The sequence below is a fragment of the Pterocles gutturalis genome, unplaced genomic scaffold, assembly GCF_000699245.1.
Source record: "Pterocles gutturalis isolate BGI_N339 unplaced genomic scaffold, ASM69924v1 scaffold13791, whole genome shotgun sequence".
Taxonomy (NCBI): Eukaryota; Metazoa; Chordata; class Aves; order Pterocliformes; family Pteroclidae; genus Pterocles; species Pterocles gutturalis.
In genome coordinates this window covers 1-23437 of record NW_010100622.1, presented here as the reverse complement: position 1 = coordinate 23437, position 23437 = coordinate 1, and the positions used below count along the sequence as shown (strand labels likewise).

At 37.2% G+C, this 23437-nt stretch overlaps 1 protein-coding gene across 1 annotated transcript in view; it reads right to left on the bottom strand.

The window, feature by feature from the left end:
- Positions 1–23426, bottom strand: part of LOC104467018 (protein FAM188B-like) — a gene marked incomplete at its 5' end in the record, with an annotated part of 38261 nt that extends 14835 nt beyond the window's left edge. The window contains 7 exons of the mRNA XM_010080626.1: positions 12065–12132; positions 12394–12459; positions 13757–13820; positions 14782–14883; positions 19358–19446; positions 22820–22936; positions 23406–23426. Coding sequence (XP_010078928.1) covers positions 12065–12132; positions 12394–12459; positions 13757–13820; positions 14782–14883; positions 19358–19446; positions 22820–22936; positions 23406–23426 — 527 coding nt within the window. The remainder of the gene's footprint in view (positions 1–12064; positions 12133–12393; positions 12460–13756; positions 13821–14781; positions 14884–19357; positions 19447–22819; positions 22937–23405) is intronic.
- Between the last annotated feature and the right edge of the window lie 11 nt (positions 23427–23437).

Genomic DNA, 23437 nt, shown 5'->3' with positions numbered 1-23437 from the left:
AGGAATGCCTGAAATAGCCTTTCCAAAACACATCGCGTATTATAAATGTCATTTTGTGTCCATGCTCCTGTTGGTGATTCTGTGTTAATCTTCAGCCTTGTTGATACTGTTAGTTTCAAGTGATAAAGAATGTGTTTATTAAGGATTAAAGTACTGAAGATAGATAAATGTTCTGAGCCAAACCTTTGACTGCTTTGAATTGTCACAGCCACACTGACATTACTTGCTGATTTCAAGGAAGCCATGACAGCTGTTGTTAGGAATCTGCCTCATGTTTTCAATTCATTCATCCATTCTGGGATATATGAATTATAAAAAACTATTTCAAGTGTTTAAGACAGATAGACAAAAGCATCAGAGCTAGAAAAACTGTAATGGCAATATAAACCTTAGCACTGATGGTGAATTGATAAAATAAATTACAGTGATCTGTATGCACTCTACTAAAGTTTTAAAAATGCATAAATAAAAATCCAAAATAGAAGTATTTTGAGCACAGGATGCTAGAATATAACATAATTTGTAATCAGATAAACTTTTCTTAGCAGTAACACTGAAATAAATAAATAAGATATCTTAAAAATGCTTCATACACATCAATTCTCAATTTACTTCCAAGAAAATTCTTGCCAAGTCTTAAATGGAGAACATCTGAACACTGAATATTAGATACAAAAAAATCACATACAAACTGTAACACTACGAATAACTCCAGACTATCAAACTGTGAGTTAGTTCATGTCAGTTGTTTACCCTAGATATCATTTGGATTGATAGCAGAGCAAAATAAAACAATATAAAGCAAAAAATAGTGCATTTAAGTAAGTGCTAGCTGCTTCACAGCCCTTAACTCTGTGGCAAAGCTGTAATAGAAAATTGGTGACCTCACTTTGTTCATGGCAACAGACAGCTATATTAACAAACACACAATTACAAGTCTACTCCTAAAATAGAATTTGGGTTGGGAGGGAGAAAAAAACTTGTCTTCAAGCATAAGGATTTCAAATAATTACAATGAGGATGCGGAAAATGACAGGATGGGTGCCTGGCTTATTGTGTAAATGTTCCATATTTTTTTTTTTTTTATATTGGCACACTGCATAGGTTTCAAATGAGTGTTCAAAAAAGAAGGGAAGAGCCCCTCTGAAAAAAATAATAATTAAAAAAAAAAAAGACTGCTGTCTGTGATTCAAACCAGTGAAAGCAAGGAAGTGGCTTCCTTCTTTATTTATCACTTTTTTCATGTACCTGCTAATTTCACAAAATTCTTAAAATGTACATGTATTGAGGTAAGCACACACATTTAATTCATCAGCTCTGCTGCTACAGGGTGCTAACATACTATAGGAAGTATTTTTATTTCAGAGGGATAGATCTGATGTGAAAAGTGATTAATCTATTGGCACATTCAACCCACTATTTCAGTTTTTAAACAAATTATCTTTCTTATTGAATGCAATATGCCTTCCTGAGCACAACACATAAGCTAAGATACTAAACCCAGATCTGCTTAACCAAACTGCTGAATAGCAAACAGCATGACAGTACACTGGCTGAAATTTGGCAAAAATGTGACAGTGGTTTTGTTACTGCTCTATTTTGTAGTAGAACCACACTCATTCTTTCACATCTTTGGAGTCTGTTTAATAAATATATTTTATGCCCCTAAAATCAAAAGCGTTCATTTCTGAAATGCTTTGATTTCCTGAAGGAAAGGGAAAAAACAAGACTGGGAAGATGACAAAGCTGAGCAATCACTTAGGGATGGGCTTCTTATCACTGTTTTTTTAATATCTAAACATGGACACATAACAGCAGCTCATCACTCTGGGCATTTTTGTACATGGAGAGAAACTTGTACTTCCTGAAGGCAATTTATGTGACCTTGCTTAGATAATTTGCAGAGTAGAGGAAGAAACTCTACTGGAAAATGCCTTGTCTCCACCTGATGAACATAAAGTAAAGGGATTCTACCATGACTTGGGCACGGTCATCTAATTGCTCTATACCAAGGACTGGACAGATAAATCACACTCAGAAATATGCCAGCACTGCAGACAGGCTGAGTATATTTATTTTTATATTACAAGCTGAGAAATAAGGTTGCTATAGAAATGACAACACCCTGTAGTCAGCCTGGAAAAAAGACTCAATTAGACAAGCCAACTATAAGCAATGCACAAACACTTGGTTCCTAATAGTCACTGTGTTGTAAATTTTAGCTCAACGTTAACATAATTGGAGCATTTACATATAGTAGAATCAGAGGAAGTTCAGATGGTCAAAAAAATCCACTGTCAAGACATGGAGCAGCTTTCCTATGAGAAGAGACTACATAGATGAGGACCTTTTCACTACAAAAGGACACTAGTGATGGGCTGTAACAGAAGTTCAAAAACTCCTCAATGGTAAGATGATGATTAAAGAACATTTACTCACCACCTTTCATAACATGAACTAGTCAACACTCTGTAGACTTACTGGGCAACCAGTTCAAGCTGAACTCTTGGAAGTTTCTTTTCTCAAGGAAAAACTCTTTCATAAAGTGCATAACTACATTGGGGAACTCATTGCCACAGGATGTCGTGAGGGCCAAAAGTATTAAAGGGTTCAAAAAGGTTTTAGAAAAATTCATGGGGGATAGGTTCATCAAGGGCTAATAAACTCAATGGTCCGGATACAACTGCCAGTTTAGGAAGTCTCTGAATTAGTGACTATCGGAAACATGGAGAATACAGCAGCAGAATAATTGCTCTATATTCACCCCAATTCTTACACAGATTCCTTCAGCAGCCACAGCTTTCCCCTATCAAAGAAAGGCTAATAGTCTAGATGGACCTTTCCTTTGATCCTATACAGTCAGTCTTAGGGAACTGAGGGCAACTAAATACACATATCTCAGATACTTCTCAGAACAACACTCAGCCACGATATGGACCACAGCCATATGCCATACTGGGATAAAGCAGAGTTGCAGAGAGGAAGAAGAAAGGAAGATGCTGTTCTCTGCACCTGGCAGGTAAAATCCAGCCACCCCCGTTACAGAAAACCATATTTCTTAGTTGCTTTCTTGGCTTTCCATACTTTTTTTAGTGGTAGCTTAGGAACCTGAAATCTAGTCACATTTACTGATACACGTTCAGTTTGTACTGATATTGTTCTTCAAATTAAATAACTCTTCTTGGTCCTTCTTGTTTAGTTACAAATGCTCCCTCACTTTTTTTTTTTTTTTTTTAGAAAATAGATATAACCCCTCTCAAAATCTGTTTTTCAGGCTAGAAAAGATAAAAACTTTTGTTCTTCTTTTATAAGACAGATTTCTCATTCCTCTGGTCCTCCCTTTCCCTGCACCAATCCCAGTTTTAATGGGTGCACCCAATTTGACATGGCATTTCAATGAGGACACATCAGTGCCTTGAACAATCTATTAATATGTCTTCACCTCCTAAAACTATTTATGCTGATACACCCTAAGAGTAGATCCAATGCTATTTTACAACACTGGCTCAAAGTCACTGTGTGCTTGACTACCCTTCTCAACTCCTCATCCTACCATTTACAACTTATGAACCCCCACAGTACAGTAGTGAGTAATCGCTGTTTGCATGACCTTGTCGTTTCTGTAGTTAAAAGAAAATTTTTTTTTATTACCCTCATCCTGAAGCTGAGCCAACCCTTTTTGTACAACACGATTTGTTCTCTGTATTGACAGTGCCTTTCAACTTTGGAGTCATCAGTACATTTCATTAGCACACCACTCCCTTTTTCCAACATTACTATAGGGAAAAAAAACTAAATGTAATACTGGACTGATCACTGAGGAACTCTATCAGTAACCTTCCCCACACTGATAACTCTTTTGAGTCCCTTTTCATTCTCAACTCTATAATTTTTAAAAGATCTCTTATTTTCACATTAGCATATGACTTCTCATTTGGCATGATATCAAATACAAAAATCTCTTATTACCTCTCCATTAACTAATTTCATTCTATTTTTTTTCACTTTAACTAATAATTCTCCATTTTGTACTACAAATGCATGCTTTATTGAAGTTCAGATAGAAATAATCTATTTCATTTCCCACTTAGAAAAACACAGCTTTTTTATCAAAGTGGAATATTAGTTGTCTTTTATGAGTTCTCTTCTGTAAAATCAGACTTATTCCCTGTCATTTTCCATTTATCTCTGGAGTTAGTTACTGTGTTTTCAGAATCTTGCCTACAGCTTTTCAACCTGCTGATATAAAGGCTAAATTGCTTGGTCTGCTCTTACACCTTTCTTAAATGTAAGCATTGTTTGCTATTACATAGTTATATGGTGACCTCTATTGTGAAAAGGTATTAAGCATCATTGCCATTGTGTCTGTGATCTAGTTATTTCAATATTTGGAGATGGAGAGCATCCAGTTCTCCAAACTTACTGCACCAGAGATGCAAGGTCACTCTATGTTTTTAATGGGGCAAGTGGTATTGTATGAAAAAGCAAGTATGCTTTTAGATTCAAGTCCATTCATAAAGTCTGACAAAGTAAGACAGTTTACCTGGTTTATTTTTTTCCTTCTTGTTGTGTATCCATCACCTTTTCAGGTTCAGTTCTGCCTCCCAGAAAATTAATTCAATTTCTGTGCATGGACTCCAATTATCCATCCTGACTTTGTATCATGTTTTTCTCCTTACTGAAATGTAAGGCAAAATATTAATTTAGATTAAGAGTATTCTTTACATTATTCCTAATATCAGCCACATCCAGTCTGCATAGAAACTTCTCAATTTTTTCTGATATTGATATGATACGGAAATTGTCTGTTGTTTAATTTCTGTGACTCAAAGTCTGGGTCTAACCTCGTCTTAATCATGTTATTTCTGTATTTTCCAACACCAAGACTCAGATCACTAGTGCTAGAGTTAGTTGTTGCTCACTGCACTTTTTCCATTCCTTTGCACTCTTTTTTAGAGATAAGAAAATTCTCCATAGAGTGAGCTAATAAGCTTCCTTCTCTTCAGACATGTTCCTCAGCTTTATGATTTCTCCTGATCTGTTCGAGAAGGAATTAGATGTGGCAGGGGAACACATCTAAGAAATCTTTCTGTTGCGTATCTACATTAAATTTGCTATCAACCAGTATACAGTCTACTTCTCTGTTCTGTGGACCCATGCTGGTGACAGGCTTCCTGAATTTTCTTAAAGAGAGAGAAGAGTCACATCTCTCTCCATTACTTGTTCAAATCCCAGGGTTTTTCCCCCTTTTTTTTTCTTTTTGCATTATTTCCCAACACACCAGTCCCTTACCTAGCAACCTCTTTGTCTTCTTGATTCTTCCCTTTTTTGCTGAGTTTGGTTTCATTTTTTTCAGTTTCCTTTACCGCTAACCTTTGGTTTTTGTTGTTCAGTGCAGCAAACTTCAAATCTAATTCAGCTCTTCCTCTTCTTTGCCTTGTGATCACGTTTCCACCTGGGTCACATTCCTTAGCTAGCAGGCTATAGAGCTTCCTTATCTTCAGATCTTATTTGAGAGATGCCTACATATCAGATCTTACTCTCCTTTCCTGTATCTTGTCTTCAAAATCCCATTCCACCATCATCTCTAGCTTTCTTCTTTTGTCCCTGGGCCCCCTCTTTCCCAGGTGTTATAAAGTGACATTTCATACATCAATATATTCCACTGCATATCCACTTTTGAAAGAATATAAATCTCATAGCTTCAAATCTTGGTCTCGCATTTCTCTTTGAATATTACTAAGGCTGTCTGAATTATTATCCCTGTTTTATTGTCTTTGATGGAAAACATCAACTTCTTTCAAGAAAATTCCCTTCTTTTTTTTTGCCTCTTAGCAGTTGAATCTGCAATCTGTGCTTCAAGGTTCTACGTTTATAAAGATGTTTTTTAATGTAGCAAGCAATTCTTGCCCAGTGAAGACTCCAGCTAGAACAGCCTCTGTTTAATTCACACAACAGAGCCTCAAAGACAAGGAAGATCCTGAAGATTATGAATTGCATGCAACCTATAAGCACGAGGCAGAGAAGTTCACTTACCCAGACAAACAAGGACTCAGTTCTTCCCTACCCAGGACCGGATGCCACACAAACTCTCCTATTTGCTCTCCTCCCACTGTTCTTGGTAAATCTAATCTCATGCTTCCTCCATGTTGTAAAATCACAAATGGGTCTTGGAAAGGTTTGAGACTCTCAAATATGGATTTTGCAGTTAGGTCAAGCTGCTTGTTTATTAGCACTGTAACGTAACTGACAGCTGTTTCCCCTTAAAAATAGCTGCTTCCCTATCTTTTCCAAACACCAAAAGACGAAGCCGTAAAATACATGATGACATGTATTTATATTACATAACTGTAAACACTGAATGAAAACTGCTCCCACACGTCATTTCCCGTTGCTGTTGGCCTCCCAGGCGTTCTCAAGTTGGGGGGAACTCCATCTGAAAAACTTTTCCCAGAAAACTGGCTCATAGAAAAATATAATTCCATTAAGAACTGAGTATGTCTCTTATGATTGGATCTTTTATGGGAAGTTGTAATTGCTTTTGCCACTGGACAAGCCAAATGGTCATTTCAGGGGAAGCCTTTCTTCACCGGCCAAATAGCATGAGGAGAGTAGGTGCATTTTAGGGGAACTCTAATTTAGAGATTGGCTCTCAGACAGGAAATGGTGTCAGTAAAGTAAAGTGGATTGAGGGTGGAGGACCCATTATTCCACCTGCAATTCATGCACCAACAGAGCATCACTTTCTTTTTCAGTGACTGAAAGTTTAAATGTCAAGTAACATGTCAGAATCAGGGTTATTTCACAGTAAATGATACAGAAAAAGATAAAGAATGGATATAGAAAAGGATACAGGAAAAAATGACTTTATACAGACTATTATCATGATCATCCCATGTTACACATCTCTTACTGAGTAAAGATAGTCTTCCCAGAGCTTGGCTTTCAACGTTTGAATTACACTTACATTTTATAATTTTAATATGGTTGTGTGAGGTTATTTAAGATTATTTATCATAATGGAGTGCATGGTTAATTAAGAGTGCTTATTCTGTCCTCGCAGGAGTATGAAATAATCCAGATGAAAATGGACCCGCGAAACATGTCTGAAAGGCAGGCAACATCACGGCTAGAGATGTCAAAGTTCAGGAGTCAATTTACAGATTCTCCTCTGATTTGTGGCACTTCGTTCTGGTCACAGTAAAACAGTGTGTTCACACGCTTATAGTACATGCCAAACAAATTATACATATCTGGAAGCTCTTTGATAAAACAATTCCAACAGGCTTCTGCTTCCCATTTGCAACATGTCCCTCCTGTTCTATAAAAACTCTGTAGAGCAGGAATTGTGTGTCTATGGGCAAATAAATGATATTGAGGCCAGCTAGAATGCATCCCTTAGTAATTGCACATATACATGTGTTTTGCCCTGCAGCAAATCTGAGATAACTTTCTCCTGCCCTGGATGAGCCCATCTGTTTGCCCTCTAAGTTAGTGCACACATGGTCAGAGCTACTGGGCAATAGTAGGTGGCACGCTGAGGTGACTCTGGATGTGGCTTTACTCTTTCTGACTCTTTGGCAAGAAGAGCTTCTGATCGTTATTACAGCTTATAGATGTTGCTGTACTATAAATATATAATGTACATATATAACGGTATGTCTCACAGTGAAATGCTGTCCTATGGAGATAAGTAAAGATAGAACTGTTATACTTTTTTAAAAATTGATAAAAGTAGTTTGCCAATGGACAAAAGCTGGAAGATTGTTGGAATATGGCTTGCAACCAGACAAATAATTACAGAAGAACAACCAAGTTGACAAATAAATATGTTTCCGTATAGTACAGGGCATAATAGTGATAACAATGCATAGTTTGTCCAGCATCTGCACAGCGCTTAAAAATGAAAGACAAAGGAAATTTAACATCCCTAGTTCAGTAAAATGGTACTCCAGGAAGGAAGAATAAGTGCACAGAACAACAGTTTTAAGTCACATTTGCTAAATGATGATAGAAGATTTCAGAGAATGAGATAAATTACTATTAACTAAGGGCAGACTTTTCCAGTGTGAGAAGTCCTAGACTGATAAGTAATCAAAATCTGATTTATTCCATTTAATAAAAAAGGCATTGACTTTTGGGAAAGCAAAAAAAAAAAAAGAACCAAAAACCAATACTCCCAACTCAGATATGGAAACAGCACAAATGATTTTAAAATAGAGCCGTACATATTTCTGGAGCAGTGTAGACTACAGAAAGATAGTTATTAGAGTTGTAGGATCACAGTAAAGAAAAAGGTGTTGACACGTATTTTCCTAGGTTTGTAAGCGGCCAACCTTAATGAAGTACACAGCCTCCTCCTGACCTGCAAAATCACTCTCCTTTTTTTCCCCCCACAGATAAAGCCATTGTTTTCTTTATTCTCACACAAACACTTCACAGAAAAAATTGAAAAGATATCCAAATGACCAATGCTGACTGCAGAATTACGTTTATGGTCTGGTATCAGTAAGAGATAAAATATCCCTAAGATGACAAAAAGAGATTCTAAACACTGGTGTTTTGATTCTCTTGGTCAGCAAATTTGTAATACAATGAGTCTGTGTTTCAGATGAGGCTCTATTTATTTTCTCCAGGGAGCTTGAAAACAGCAATACACCGTTTTTCCACAAATGAATTTGACCTAAGGAATTTTCTTATTCAATATGTTCTTTGCTATAAGTTCTAGGAATTATGGTTTTACGCAATAAAGTTATTGCACAGACCAAGAAAAATATGGGAATGAAAACAGACAGTGTGACTGGTTGGTAAAAAGCTGACATTTAAAGACATTTCAATGAGTGGATCAGAATCTGCCACATCCCACCATAGGAACGGGTTTGCAGGAGTAAGCACAGTGAGGAAGGTGGCAGCGTTAGAGGTGACGAGTCAGCACCTTTTAGAGCAACCTGGTGATGGAGTTCCCATACATGTTGTAACTTCAGCAAGACTGTGAGGTTTACTTAAGCTGCCATTACTGGGTCAGTGTAAACCATTCCTGAGTATTTGTAACTTTCCTACCTGCAATGTGCCATTCTCAGATGCAATGGTGAGGCCCATATGGGGGCTTGAACCCCACCTTTAAACTCAGTCTCCCCCAGGTACATGGAAAACATCTTGTAGCTCTTAACAACACGAAGATTCTAATACACGTTGCACATGCAGGAAGATTACTCCCCTGAGCTAGTACAATACGCCCACTATTTTTTAATTTATCACTGGTTGTAAAGGGAAAAAAAAAAGTTTACAATTGTTAGTGACTAGCATTCCTTCCTGTACCAGAAACAACAACACGTTCTCAGCAACTTCCTCAGGAATTCTCTCTCCTCTTTGGCCATTTGTTATCAGTTCTACCAGTGATGATCATTAGTGCGTGGAGTATGATAAACTCATTACCAAAATCTACAAAGCAGCGCAAAGCCCTGCATTTCCTGGCATACGTTCCCTTTAAATAAAAATACTTCGATTGGCAGTGATTTAAAACAACCGCTCGATAGACCTAGCTGAAATCTGGAATTTCCTTTTACAAGAAAAACCAGTAACAATGTAAACATTACGGAGCCAGAACAAAAGTCAGCCTATCCCAACATCCAGCCAGCAGGAGCAGTAGCAGAACACACAAATGGAGCACATGGAGATTACATCTAGACCACAGGGTTTACAGGTACTTTCCCATTATTTGTCTACATTTATTTGAACATCTTCATATTTTGGCCTCCTCATCTCCCAGTACTGAAAGTTATTTTTGGTGTGGGAAGAAACGTAGTGGTTTTTTTTAAAAAAACCCTGAAGGTTAAGAATTTCCATGACCCAAATTTTTGGATTTTCAGTCTTCAATGTGCCAACAAGAAATGTCAATTAATTATAAATATATTTACCAAGGGACCCCAGAGAGTCAGCATTGGGGCACGTGGTGAAGAACTGACCCAAACAGAATAATTTCAACCTGATTTGAGAAACTAAAATACGTCAACTTCTCAACTAAAATTAAATAATCTGTCTATCTTTTTTAATAGAATACTCACACAAAAAACAGGGAAATTGAAACTTCCATGGTGTTTTCATTTCAAATAAACAAAACAAAAAAACACTGATTTTCTGTTAAAAACCTGGGACAAAGCTCTATGACTGGATGAAAATTCCATTACCTGAAATAACTCTTACTTGTCTTCAACTATTCCTCCACAACTATGCCAGTTATGTAAATAATTACTTACAGTGCCTGTAACACTCACTAAATGGTACATATTTCTTGATGATATGAGCAGTGAGTTATTTGTTTTGATATTTTTAATATCCTAAGAGAAGTACTATGACATAGTCATCCAAATGTATTACGGAAAATTATGTAAACGAAATTGTGTGTGAACTTCCAAAAACATTTATGCAAAGGTCTGAAAACACATTCCACTGTATCTAGCGACAGAGAAAAATTCCTGTTTCTTATAAACAAAAGATAGGCACCAATGCAATGTGTTACACAGTACCAAGCTAGAAGAATAACAATACTTTAAAATTACGTTCTATGAGAAAGCCATGAATCTTCCTCAAAATAGAGCTACATTTTATAAACAATTCTGACATTGTGGACCAGAACTGTAAAAATATTTAGATACCTAAAAATGCAAATAAACACCATAAGGAATTTTCACATTCAATTTAGACACTTAGCTCCTCCAAATGCAACCAGCGATGATTGATTGGCCATGTCATAATCCATCTGCTAAGAACTGAGAAGTGATGGGAAAAATAAGCTCCTTGCTTATATTATTAAAGAATGTTTACCATTTTATAGCAAGTAAAGCAATGCAATCAATAGCAATAGGAACATTGCTGCGCTGGTGATCCTACCAAATACTAAATATACTGTTGCTTGCTCAAATACCTTTATTAATCTGGACCTCTCTGCTGTAATTATCTTAGAAAAATGAGAATAAATGACATAGCCTATAAAATTATCACCTCATTTGTGTTAGAGTGCAAAAGCGGAGTCAAGCCAATGGCCTGGAGTGTTATTGTAAGCAAAGGAAAGGAAGAAATGACAACACAACCAAAAAACAATCTGTAAATGCTTGTAGGACTCTCAGTGGGTGAGCAACTGAATGCATATCAAATTTGGACTAAGCTGCTATTTATTTTCAAGACAATGCAGAGATGTAAGAAATAAAAGCTTACATAAATCAAACCTGTGTTGCTTTCAAGTGCAGCTGCTCTCTTTATGTCAATTCTATTGCAAATTGTCAGGGAAGAGTTCTTTTCACTTGCAGACAACTCTAGGAGATTTTTACAAAATGGGAATTTGACAAAATGAAGAAAGCTTTTCTATTCTGACCCACTCTGATATTCACAGTGCCACATAAATACATTTAATCTGTAGAAAAGCACAGTTAACTCCAGCTGTGCTTGGGCAAGCCTCAATGACCTTTTAAGAGAGACTATAATGACTATCCCTTAGCTACAGTTCAGAATATTCATTGCACCAATCAACTGAGACCAGATTTGTCATACCTTACTTATAAACATGTAAAAACTATCTGCCTAATCAATTTTATACTAGCCTTTCTTTATCATTGTCATTGACAGAGAGATTGGGGCATCACAAGTAAATTATTCATCCCTACCTAAGACGGATACCTAAAGTATGTGAAATAAATAAACCTCAAAAGGAGTCTTGCTTTCAACTGTCAAGACAGGAACCACAGGCAACCAACTTAGACCTCATGCCTAATGTTCAGATGGAGATATTATTAGATATATTATATTCAATTATATCAACTATATTAGATATGGTGGATCGCTGCCACTTTAAAAGCATTTTGTGTATATATATGTGTGTGTGTGTCTTTATACAACAAAAAAAGCATCAAGATTAGATGAGTAAATCTGCATAGCTTCCCTATATTTGCCAGAGTAAACATCACGATAAATCAAAAAGGCCAGAGAGTTAAGCACATCATGGCTGTTTCCACACTTTGCACAGTGTGTTTGGTTTGCATTTATGAAACGGGGATACAAAGGCACTCACAGATTGATAGATCTTGATAAGATGACAGACACAGTCAGAAGGATGCACCCACAGGGACCAATTTCAAACTGAAAAAAAAAGGATTGTTTTTATTACGTTTGTTGTGTACATTTTTTGCCCAATCCTAAATAAATGCAAATTGAACTGAAAGCAGAAAGAATTGTTCTCGTTTGTGCTAGAACTGAATTTGTTGCTCTGTTTGTTAAAATGCAAGACGTGTCCACACAGTGTCTGAAACAATGTTCAGAAGGCATCGTATGAAACTGATAACCACAGAAAATCTGGCAGCTGAACTATAACGAGTTTAGTGTCTTCTCTATACACAGTACCTGGTGAATATTCTGCTGAAGAAATACAATCAGATCTTCATACCTGGTGGCACTGTGTAGCATTAGCTAGGAAGAAATGTAAGAAGAAAAAAAAAGTAACTGAAACAGTAAGAACTCACTTTTATAACCTGAAAGCTGAAGTAAACAAAACTTTACATCTGTCTGGAAAGATTTGAACTAACAAAATGTAATGGAATCTACCTACTTCTTGTTAGTTTAAAGTTCGTTGAACAGACAATTTGATTCAATTTTAAGCATTGTTTATGTAATAAAAAACAATTCTTAGGACAAACGTAGGAATAGTGCAGCTTTAGAAGACATAGAAGGGGCAAACAGCTCAGGAGTTTGTATGTATGTGGTGAATCATCTATAGCAGGCATGGATCAGAGCACTTCTTATCATCCCTAGAGAACGCTCCCATGAATACTCCCATTTAACATGAAGTTCAGGAGAGTTCACAGACCCAGGCCCTTACTTCAACGTTCTTTGACTATTTTTCCCTCTTCATATTTTGACAGAAGTGATGGTCTTGTGGACACCACATGAGGGAAGATCAAGCAGTCCGGATTATATTCCTTTCCATCACATTTTCACTGTGGTTATCTCCACATGACCTTTGATGAGCAGTACTTAGAGGGAGCTTAATGGTGTTAGTTACACTCTGAAATAGCCAGCATCTGGGAATTATGTTAGCATATTAATTAAATAACCTATCTTATCTCTTGGAAGAGCACATTTTAGCGAAGGTTTTCTGCTGAATTCACCCTATTTCTACAGGTTTTCATTTCCAGTTGTTCCAAAACTGTCTGATTCTGAAAAGTTCTTGATACACCCATTTCTCCATTTAAGAGGCCAGTAGTATTTCCTTAAACCACTAAAGCCTGGCTTATGGCATTGCAAAGCCATTTGAGAACTTCAGATGGAAATAAACACATAAGTGGAAAGTATTTTGCCATTTGGAGCTTCTGGAGGAAAAAAAAAAAAAAAGGCAAAGAATTCTGTGTAAGACAAGAAGGCAATACTGCCTTTTGATGCTTGTGGCCATGCTGGTCAACTTGAAAGGATCCATGTTCACTTTTACTGCATACCAGTAAAAAAGTAGGAACCATTTATAAGCTTGAAAGGTAGATAGAACAAAAAGGACTTCAGAAAGGCCAATTACCCAGAGACACTGGGACAACTCAGAGCCAGACTACAGGATTTTGTTATTTCTTATTGGGTTTTGGATCACAACTGACTAATTTGACATAAAAGATTTTAAAACACTAAGAGAGCAGTGGAAATCAGATTCACTGTACTAAAATAAGAAAAGCTAGAAAAAGGATGTACAGAGAATATTACTGTGAGTTACACAGAGCCTTACAGTTTCTAGGATTCCATCTGCCTTGTATTTTCCTACGGGAGTGAACTGTTGTCTTCCTGATGGCCTGAAGAGGATATTCAGACAAAATCAAAGCTCATGTTAAAAGGAACAAAATGGCATTAAAGAGAAATCAGCATGTTATATGAACTGAATGATGAGCCAAAGATTTTGAATTATTATTTTTAACTACGACCTCTTGCATAATAAGTTCCTATCACATATTAAGCTTTTGTCAATGAAACATGTAATTTATCCAGGCTGTGCTTTCTGTGCTCTACAATTTACAAGTTTCTCTATACAGAAAGAGGATAAATATAAATTTAAGATGTTAATGACAGTTTTTATTGGAAAAGAATATTAGAGCAATGACATTAAAACAAGCAGAAGAACATATGCACAATATCATCATAGATGAAGGATTTTTATAGATGCAAAATATCACTTGAAATGTCTCTGAATTTGTTCCTTCTGTTTTAGGTTTGAAGAAGGATTTCTGTGCCCAAAAGTTTCTCTGCTATCTTTCAGCTATCTTAGTTGGTCTAATAAAAGAAATGACCTATTCTCACAAAACTTGGCTCACTTAAAAATACCACGTAGGATCCAGTACAGCCAAAGCTAGCTATCTAAAAGTTAGATGTCTTGCGAACAAGCAGCCTAATTGCATAGCATGAACTAAGTAACTAGCAGCCAGCCACAGCAAAAGGAAATTAATCCCAGCCATAGTAGAATAACCTGCAATACAAAATTGTTGGAGTAAAGTGCTACATCTGGAAAAATAACTCTTGGTAAAGATTTTGGAAGAATCCTAGCCTCAATGAAAGGATCTTTCAGAGCAATTTCAAAGAATTTGGCTATTCTGCAGCAGCTACTGGGACAGCAGAAATGACATTTTGTATTTCTCCCTAAGCCATTTTAGACTGCATAAACACATCTTACAAAACTTTAATTTTGTGAACTATGTACATATATTACAGACACAAGTATAGGAGCGTTGTACACTAACTAAAATTGCTTCTCCTACTTACAGTGCCACAATTGCTTTTTCATTGCCTCCTGCACGCCACAAGATGCCTGCAATAGCCATGGTGAGGCATTTGGTCCTGTGAACTTCGGAAGGCTGAAGACAACTGCAGTCCAGGAAATGCAAGAAACAGACAAGTGTCAAAATGTTTATTGGGAAGCTTACTCATTACAGGGCAAAGTGCCCCAAATACAGTATACACAGATTCATAGCAGGTTTGCAGCTAAAAGAACAAAAGCATTTTTTTAGAGACTATTTAGGTGTTGTAACACCTAATAATGAGGCTCCATTAAGTGGCCTCAGAAAATTATCATTTGGGTATCTCAGTTCCTTCTATAGTCAAGAAAGAGACAACTTGGCCAACTCAAAAAAATCCTGTGAATTGAACTGGGAGCTAGTATCATTACTGAGAAGACAGACCACGTATAAAGGTACAGTTGAACCTGACCTTTCTCTTAGGATTAATCATCTGAAGGAAATGTCAGGAAAGCACTCGCTGTGCATGCAACATGAAGACTTCTCAGCACTGGAGTGAACAGAGGGCAGGAGGATGTGGTGTTGCTGTTCAGCACCTAAAGAGCTCTAAAGAAGGAGATGCAATTGAAGTTGTCACTGAAATATGGGCTTTCTGGAACCATTCTTTGAGGTGAACCACTTTAAACATAATTTTAGGCATTTAAGAAGGTACCTTGGATCTTCCTGAAGATAATCAGATCCAGTGAACAGAGCTGTATCTAGAACAACTTCCTCTAGATTGCCCATAAAACAAACTCTGGGCACAGCGGGTAGTTCTCTTCTGAATTCAGAAGCAAAACAGAAATTCGAGGGACGTTAATTCACCTAGGTCAAGTGTTAACAGCAGTGTGCTGCATTTGGAGGATCTGGATGAGCTTATGTTTCTCATAGTGATGGTTAGACTGCTGTTATGGGTACTTAAGCCAAGCTTAAGCTTGCTAGCCTATGTCTCTATATTCTATGGCAATACCCTTGTAATGCAGGTGGATCTAAGAGATTAAATGCACAATCTCTGCTTCTAGGAGCTTAATAGTAAAGGTGGTGTGTGATTTATAAGGAATGATTAAAACAAAACTATTATTGTCATTAAGAACAATGCACCAAATTAAAGAGAAGGCTAAATAAGGTATGATCAGCCACCAGAACTGATCATACACAGATTTATAATCTTACTCTGAAAACTAATCTTCTAAAAAAAAAATAGTGGATGCTCTTTCAGAATATATATTTATAATTGGTTGGAAAAAAAAACAGGTAAATGTACTTTAGGGAACAATGCTATACTGGTAAACAATGGACAAGAGAAGCTAATTAATCTTTAAATCTGTAATAAAATTGTTTTAATACTCTGTAACAGGATTGCTTTATATATGAAATAAGATTTTTAGTTTAGAAATGCCTTCATACTTAATTTCTTTCTTAAGATTTTATTCTGAACTCTTGTCAACAAATCTATACCATAATGTTCTTACCTACCACGAAACTTTATCTAAAGTACCATCAACAATAAACACTGTGCTTGCATTTTTTTAATAGGCCATGCCCAAAGTGGTGACCTAAAACATTATGGTAGCTGACCCAGTATTTGTCTGTGGAGCTCCACTGTTTCTGAAATATTTTCATGTACATGCTTTGCTTGGAACTTGCACAATGATGTGCAAAACTATGGAGTGTTTACAGGAGTCTCTTGATCCCAAACATGTAAGCAATGCTGTCAACACATTTCCTACAAATTGTGTTTTGTGAAGTCTTCTAATACCTCCTGTTACTCTAACTTACAAGATGTGAACTGAGAAATAAAGGACTATGTGACAAAAGTCACATAATGGAAAATTAGCAGATTTAAGAATAAAACCCAACATACACAAGCCTGAAGAAGTGGACAACAGATCCACGCCCCTGGGAAGCACAGAACTGGAATTTTTGCTAGTGGCTTCAAGAATGGAAGTCTTTGAAATTCAGATATTATCAGTCTTAGAGTGTTACAAGCATGGGAGATGATGTCAAAAACTGTTCCCAGCATTCGAGTAACAGATCTAATAATTCAAAAGATTAAACAAGAAACAGCAAACACCAAAAAATTAAACAGACTTTCAAGTTCAATGTCTGCCTTGAATATAATGTTCATTTAGAGAATGCTTCCCTCTCTGAAGGATGTGAGATATGGGAAATAATTGGTGAGAGTTTTCAGGGGAAAAAAAAATATAATCACAACTTTCTCTTATCTCTGCCTGTGTTCTAATACAGACACTCAGAAATTTATGGGAAGCACAGCAACTAATTTATATGTCTGAGAGAGGTAAGTAGCAGAGTAAGAAAGGAGACATGATAATGATTTCTTGAATGTTGAAGAAGCCTGAAGTCAGACACTTACTGTGAAGTGGCTAATAATCTGAAAATTCAGGTTAGACTTAGAAAGGAATATTAACCTTCTCATTTCAAGCTCTGATACTTCCCTTTCTTTCTGCCTGACTGAGTTTCTGCCCAGGGCAAACACATCATAAGAAAAATATGTTTATCTCATGAATAAAACAGTCCAGCTTACTATTCATTTTTAGGAGCCTGGAGGCTTTTAGCATTTCTGTACATAAAGACAAAGAGCTCACCTGCTAACCTGAAATTCCTTGGAGAATTTCTGCATTCTTCAGCAGCATTTTTGATATACAAAATATGTAAAACCAAAATCTTTTAAAACTATGTGGATAATAGGAGTGGAAAAGTAGGAGAGGCAAATATAGCCAAGTAAACAGCATAGGTTGTAGCTGGGATGAGTTGGGACATTTATAGTTTGAACAATCTGACCTCAATCCTCTTATTTGGTGCCACATAATTTTACGACATTTATGATCACTGAACCCTGTTGAAAGGACTAAATGTTAACATCTCTGTTTTCACTAAGGATGACCTGAGACTCAAAGGATCAAGGAGCAGATGATCAAAGGCTGTCCTCCATACTGAAACAAATTCTTGGTTTTCACAAGCAGAAATAATTCTTCCGTGAAATTCTGTGGAGATTCCTGGTCATAAAATCTAAATATGTACTGATTTTCTTGCAGTGAAGTTTCTGAGTTGTTGTTTGGGTTTTTTTTTTCTCTTTTATGTGGACAAGTTCCTCATTCTGCCTTGAAAAGTCTACTCTCATTATAATCTGAATTCAAACTTTTGCTAGAACAGAAGAAGAAACAAGCTAAACTGCATAACGTTGTTGAATTAACTTGATATTACACTCTGCACATGTACTATACCACTGACCCTATCTCTTTATCAGTCCATGGTAAATGCCTTTAAGTGACTCCAAGGAACAGGCAATTTTCAAGTGATGATTCATAGCATCTTGTTAATTTGGCCCTTGTCTTGGGGTCTGCAAGCAATGAGTGCCAATAATAACTAGCAGCAGCAATAGTAGTAGTAATGGTAAAACTTCCAGTATTGTATTTAGGCTCTAAGCCTGGTTTTCAACATTTCGAATGACTAGATGTCTTGTATCAGGACTGCCTACCCATTAGCACTCCTGGACCTGGGCACCTGTGTGGAACCCGTAGGAGCTGGTAATCCTTTGATTAACTGTCACCTCCCATCCTGGGTGCTGAAGACAAATAATGATGTTCCACAGGTGCCTGTTTCTTTCCATTATCGATGAAAACAGCGCAAAGAATGAATTTACATTAAGTGCCAGTCAAACAAAACTAAGGAAAATCAACAGAGACCCTGTCGCTTTCCTGAACAGTTCCAAGCAGAAAAGTGGACATTTAAGGCCAAATTCATATACATTATCAACTTTTTTACACTTTAAGGTAATGAAGTCCAAGCGAAATCTCACCATGAAAACTTTTCACCAACAAATAACCCAAGTTGGTGGCAGCATAAACCAGTAAAATACTGGTACCCCCATTCAACAAACCAAACTGCAAGTCTGGTAATAAAGTAATATTTTTTAGACCTTTTTTCAGCATTTTAGCTCTGTTCCTCTAGTAAAGTGACAAGTATGTTAATATTATAGCAGCCCAAGGAATTTTCCTTGACACTAGCAGTGCTTAACTAGCAACACTTAACAATATTCCTTTAAAGTAAGTAGAAAATACACACACAGAATTTAAACTCAAATTCTATTAATGAGTTTAACTGTGAAAGATCAAGCACAGTATCAAGAAAAAAAAAATATAGCTATAACTTTAATTTTTCACCCTCCCTGAGACTCTTAGTGTCAGAAACTGCATGAATTTCATGGGCTTTCAAATCTTGAATACATTTTCTTTGAAATCATATCTCCTTGGGATCTCAAGGTTAAATAATTTTCATTGGCCCCAATTCAAGCTGTTGGATTTTTTTTAGAGGTTCTTGGGTTAATCACAAGCAAGTAATTATACAAATACAACTCCAGCCTCTAAATCCCTACAGCTGAAAGGGAAGTAAATACAAGTAAATCATATGCTACTTTCTTTCTCTCTTAGAGACAAAGAAAAGTTCAATAAGTTCAAACTCCAAAGGCTCTTGAGTGGCTGCAGCAGAGGAAAAAATTTTTACTTCTGTATGGAAAATATTTCTGATGTCAACTGTTGACTTACCGAGTGTCTTTATTCCTGTTACTGTCTGTAAAGATAAGCTGCTGTAGGACACAAGCTTGAACTGCGGCCAGGACTCCACATGGGCCACCCTGAGGGGAATAATGGGACACTCCATGAGCAAAACTATTTGCATTGTTTGATGCTGGTAAAAACTTTTGCAAGCCATGTGGTTCTATTCAGGCTTAAATAATAGAATCACAGAATCATTAAGGTTGAAAAAAGACCTCAAGGATCATCAAGTCCAAATGTCAACCCAACACCACCGAACACAAACCATTCTTTCATTTCTCTCTTTCCATCCGTGACTTTGTAGTGTTCTCTGTTGCTCTTTTTTTTTTTCTTTTTTTTTTTTTTTTGCAAGCCAATGAAAATCTTTGTTACTAACTGGTATTCTATTTCCCACCTATTTCTCCTGAAAATACTTAGCCATCAAAGGAAAGGTTTGGTTTTTTTAACTCTGTTCTGTGATTGTCAAAAAATGCTGGTATTCTATTTCCCACCTATTTCTCCTGAAAATACTTAGCCATCAAAGGAAAGGTTTGGTTTTTTAACTCTCTTCTGTGATTGCCAAAAAATGAAAGACCTCCTGATCCCTACTGACCCACATTCTACCTTAACTTCCTGAGAAAAATCAAATCTGACTGTTTTCCAGAGGGTGAAAATTAGCCTTGTTCTTTTACCTCCCCTCATGTTCCCACTTAGACCACTGAACAAAGATTTCAGTTTTATGTCTAGCCCTCTGCACCACGCGGCTCTCTCACTGAGGAAGAGAAAGAAAAGAAAGGAAGTTTGAACCTTTCAAATAATTAATGTTGGAAAAAAATCACAATACCAACAAATACCATATTTAATTTAAACTTTATGGAAAATAGCTTTGTAGCTGTTTTGAAAGACTATGTGACAGGGTAGCAATGTCTTTCCTTCTTGTTGCTTATTCCATGTCATCTAGCCCACCTGGCCCCATTGCATGACCAAGACCTGTTCCTGGGGGTTAACAGGAGATAGCTGCACAAGCTCTCCTGAGAAAAAAATAGCATGGCCTCTTCTTGTCTAGAAAACTTTATCCAGTATAACTGTCCTTCTCTTGCCACTCAGTTCTCTCCCAGGTACATCATATCCTATTATTTACTCAATCAATTTTCTGAGGAGACAGAGAAGAACCATAGTTTGTCTGGAACATCTCTGCATGAATGGAGCAGGCTATGCAGGACACAAGACTAACATCACAGATACCGTGATGCCACGCATCACATTTGTAGTACTGGGAATTATTACAATTTAACAGAGAATTCAGCATACCAAATCCCTCTCCACAGCATGAAATTAACCCAGGATTGCACTGCTGTCACATGCTGCAGTTGCACTCCTGACCAGGCTGTGATGAATCGGTTTAGGATCTGTCAAACTCCTCTCAAAATCTTGTGCTATTTTCAAGTAGTAATGTGATCGAAGTGATCAGTTTAATTCTCAGGTTGCCCTAAGTACCACCCCAGGCCCAAGGGAACAGGACCTGTGGGTACATGCAGTATGCACAGTATGCAACCTCGAAAATAAAGGTCCTGTAATCAGAAAAGAGCTTAGATATTGATACCTTCCATGTTCTCATTTATGTTACACACACACTATCTCTCTATAATTCCTTACATAACTAATGAGGGAATCATCTGAAATATATTAAGGAAAAAAGCAAGGTTTATTTCAGCTCGCCAGAGAAAGCCTCCCAGTCCAAAAAAAAAAAAAAAAAAAAAAATTAGGAACCATTCTTAATATCTTCTTATAGCACCATAGAAACTTAACATAGGAGACAATCAAACAATCATTCAGCTGAAATGAATTTGAAAGTGAGGAGGAATAGATTAACTATCTGAAATAAACACATCTAAGCAAAACACTCTGGTTTCCCATTCCTGTTGTGGAATTTGCAGTAGGGAATTTAATGGCCAGTGAGTCACTAGAAGTGATGAGACATCCTTTCTCTAGCAGCAGGGTCTGGAAACACCAAAGTAACATTTACTCTGGACCAGTGAACATTACTGCCATGGCTCCTTTTGGAGTTTACATTAAGATATTTGTTATCTTTTTTTCCCGCTAGGTTTTATTTAAACATAAGCAGCTTTCTTCTGAGATCATCAGCCTAATGAAATATTTAACTAGACAAGGTAAGCTGATCAAACATCTTAATGATATGTTTATTAGCCACTGTCCTTGCCCCAAAGCCTCTCCTCCTCTCATTTCTGTATAGTACATAACGGTCTACTTCTCTCAGGGAAGATACAGTGCAGAAGCTTGATGAGTGTTTTGCAAAGAGGAGTCTACTCCTTCTCTAAAGTCCTGAGATCCTTGCTCTTAAGAGAAGAGACCTGGTGCGTGGATATTGCATAAACAGAGTCACAGGGCAGAGACAAAGGCTTTAAGCTGCAGCTGAGGAGAATGTACTTTTACAATGGATCTGTTTGATTTTGGAGGCAGCTATACATCCTGCGCCCTGTGTGTGGTCCCTGGTCTGAATCTACGTATCAGCCAGCTGAGAATCCAGGCTGGTCAACTGCATCTGGCATACAGAGCAGAAGGACAGCCCGAAGCACTGCAGTGTCAGCCTGTAAGAGCCCAGGCAAGACTGACAAGCTAGACACCAGATGAGTGAGTCTCCCACTGAATGTCCTAGACCGGAGAGTTTTTTGTTAACACCAAAAATTTCTATGGATTGGATACACGCTTTCCAGGCTGACCCTGAACTGGTTTTACCAGCTCTGGTAACCACAGGGACCTGCTGGGGATTTTAAAAAAGGGGCATTTGGTAGGTGATGCCTAAGAATTGATGAAAACCTTGTTTTAGAGAGGAGCTGGCATCTTGTGGCTGCAATCTAGAATTACAGAATCTTGTCTGCCAAAGAGGTGGTACCATCAGCAATCCCAGTGTCCCAGTCCTAGTGACACCGCAGGGGCATTTGTTCCCTTGTATTTTAGGAATGAGCCTCAACATGTGCCCCCACATCTTTAAGAGGCAAAAATCTCCTTGTGATTTCCCAGGCACTACAGGCAATTCTTGCTGCATCCTCCCATTTTGAGACAAATCACACTCCATCTTAAACTTGTTAAACATTGCCCCCACATATCCTTTTTCTCTTAAACTCCACCCTTGATTTATTCCCTTTTACTCTTTTAGCACCACTAGCTTTCAGCTGAAGTGGTTTGTCTTCCTGCCTTTGAATAATTCCCTGTCGCACACACACATACACACACTTTCTGTAGTGACGTTAAGTTTCCCCCAGAAATATTTTACCCATGTCAAGTCTCCTAACAAGACTTGGCAAGGAGACATCAACCAGTGGTAACCAGAGAAATTAAAGAAATAGAAGATTCTTTAGAAGACTTTTTTTTTTCTTTTACTGCTGAAACACACAGCCTTTGCCAGTTCAGTGTCAAAAGCAAACATCACTTTAAGGAAGTCATTTGCGGTACCTTTTTTTGCACAATGCCGTATTTTAACTGGGGTAAGTTATTAAATGTAAAACTCTGTATTTTCCATTCCTCGCTGAAGCAACAAAGACTAGAGCCAAACAGAAGATTTTTTAATTCCTATTAAAAAAAAAGAAAGAAAGAAAAAGCCATAATTTTAAAACCAAATCCAAAACACAGGTACGTTTTCTTGCAGTAATTTGTAGAAAAGAAAGGAGGAGTGTGGAAGGGCAATGACTGACTCACTACAATCACCCTTTTCTGTTTTACACATACTGTAAATAGCAACACTCAAACGAAAAGGAGCAATTTTTTCCTTTTCCTGCAATATTCCTTTTACTCATAATGCTGTTTAGGAAACTATTTATGAAGATTGTCTGGGGCACAGTTTCCCATGGAAGCATTACAGATTGTTGCCTTGAACTTAACAGCTAGAAGAGCAACGCCTACTAATAGTTACATTAGAGAAAAAAGGACCCTGCTGGACACAGTATGGAGAAGAGGCAGCCTGTTTTGCCTGTCAAAATTGCTGATACGAGATAAAAGTTACTCAAATGTTTGAGTGCTGGATGTCAGATGGCATATCAGCACGTGCCAAATTCAGATCTTGGCCCTCAACAA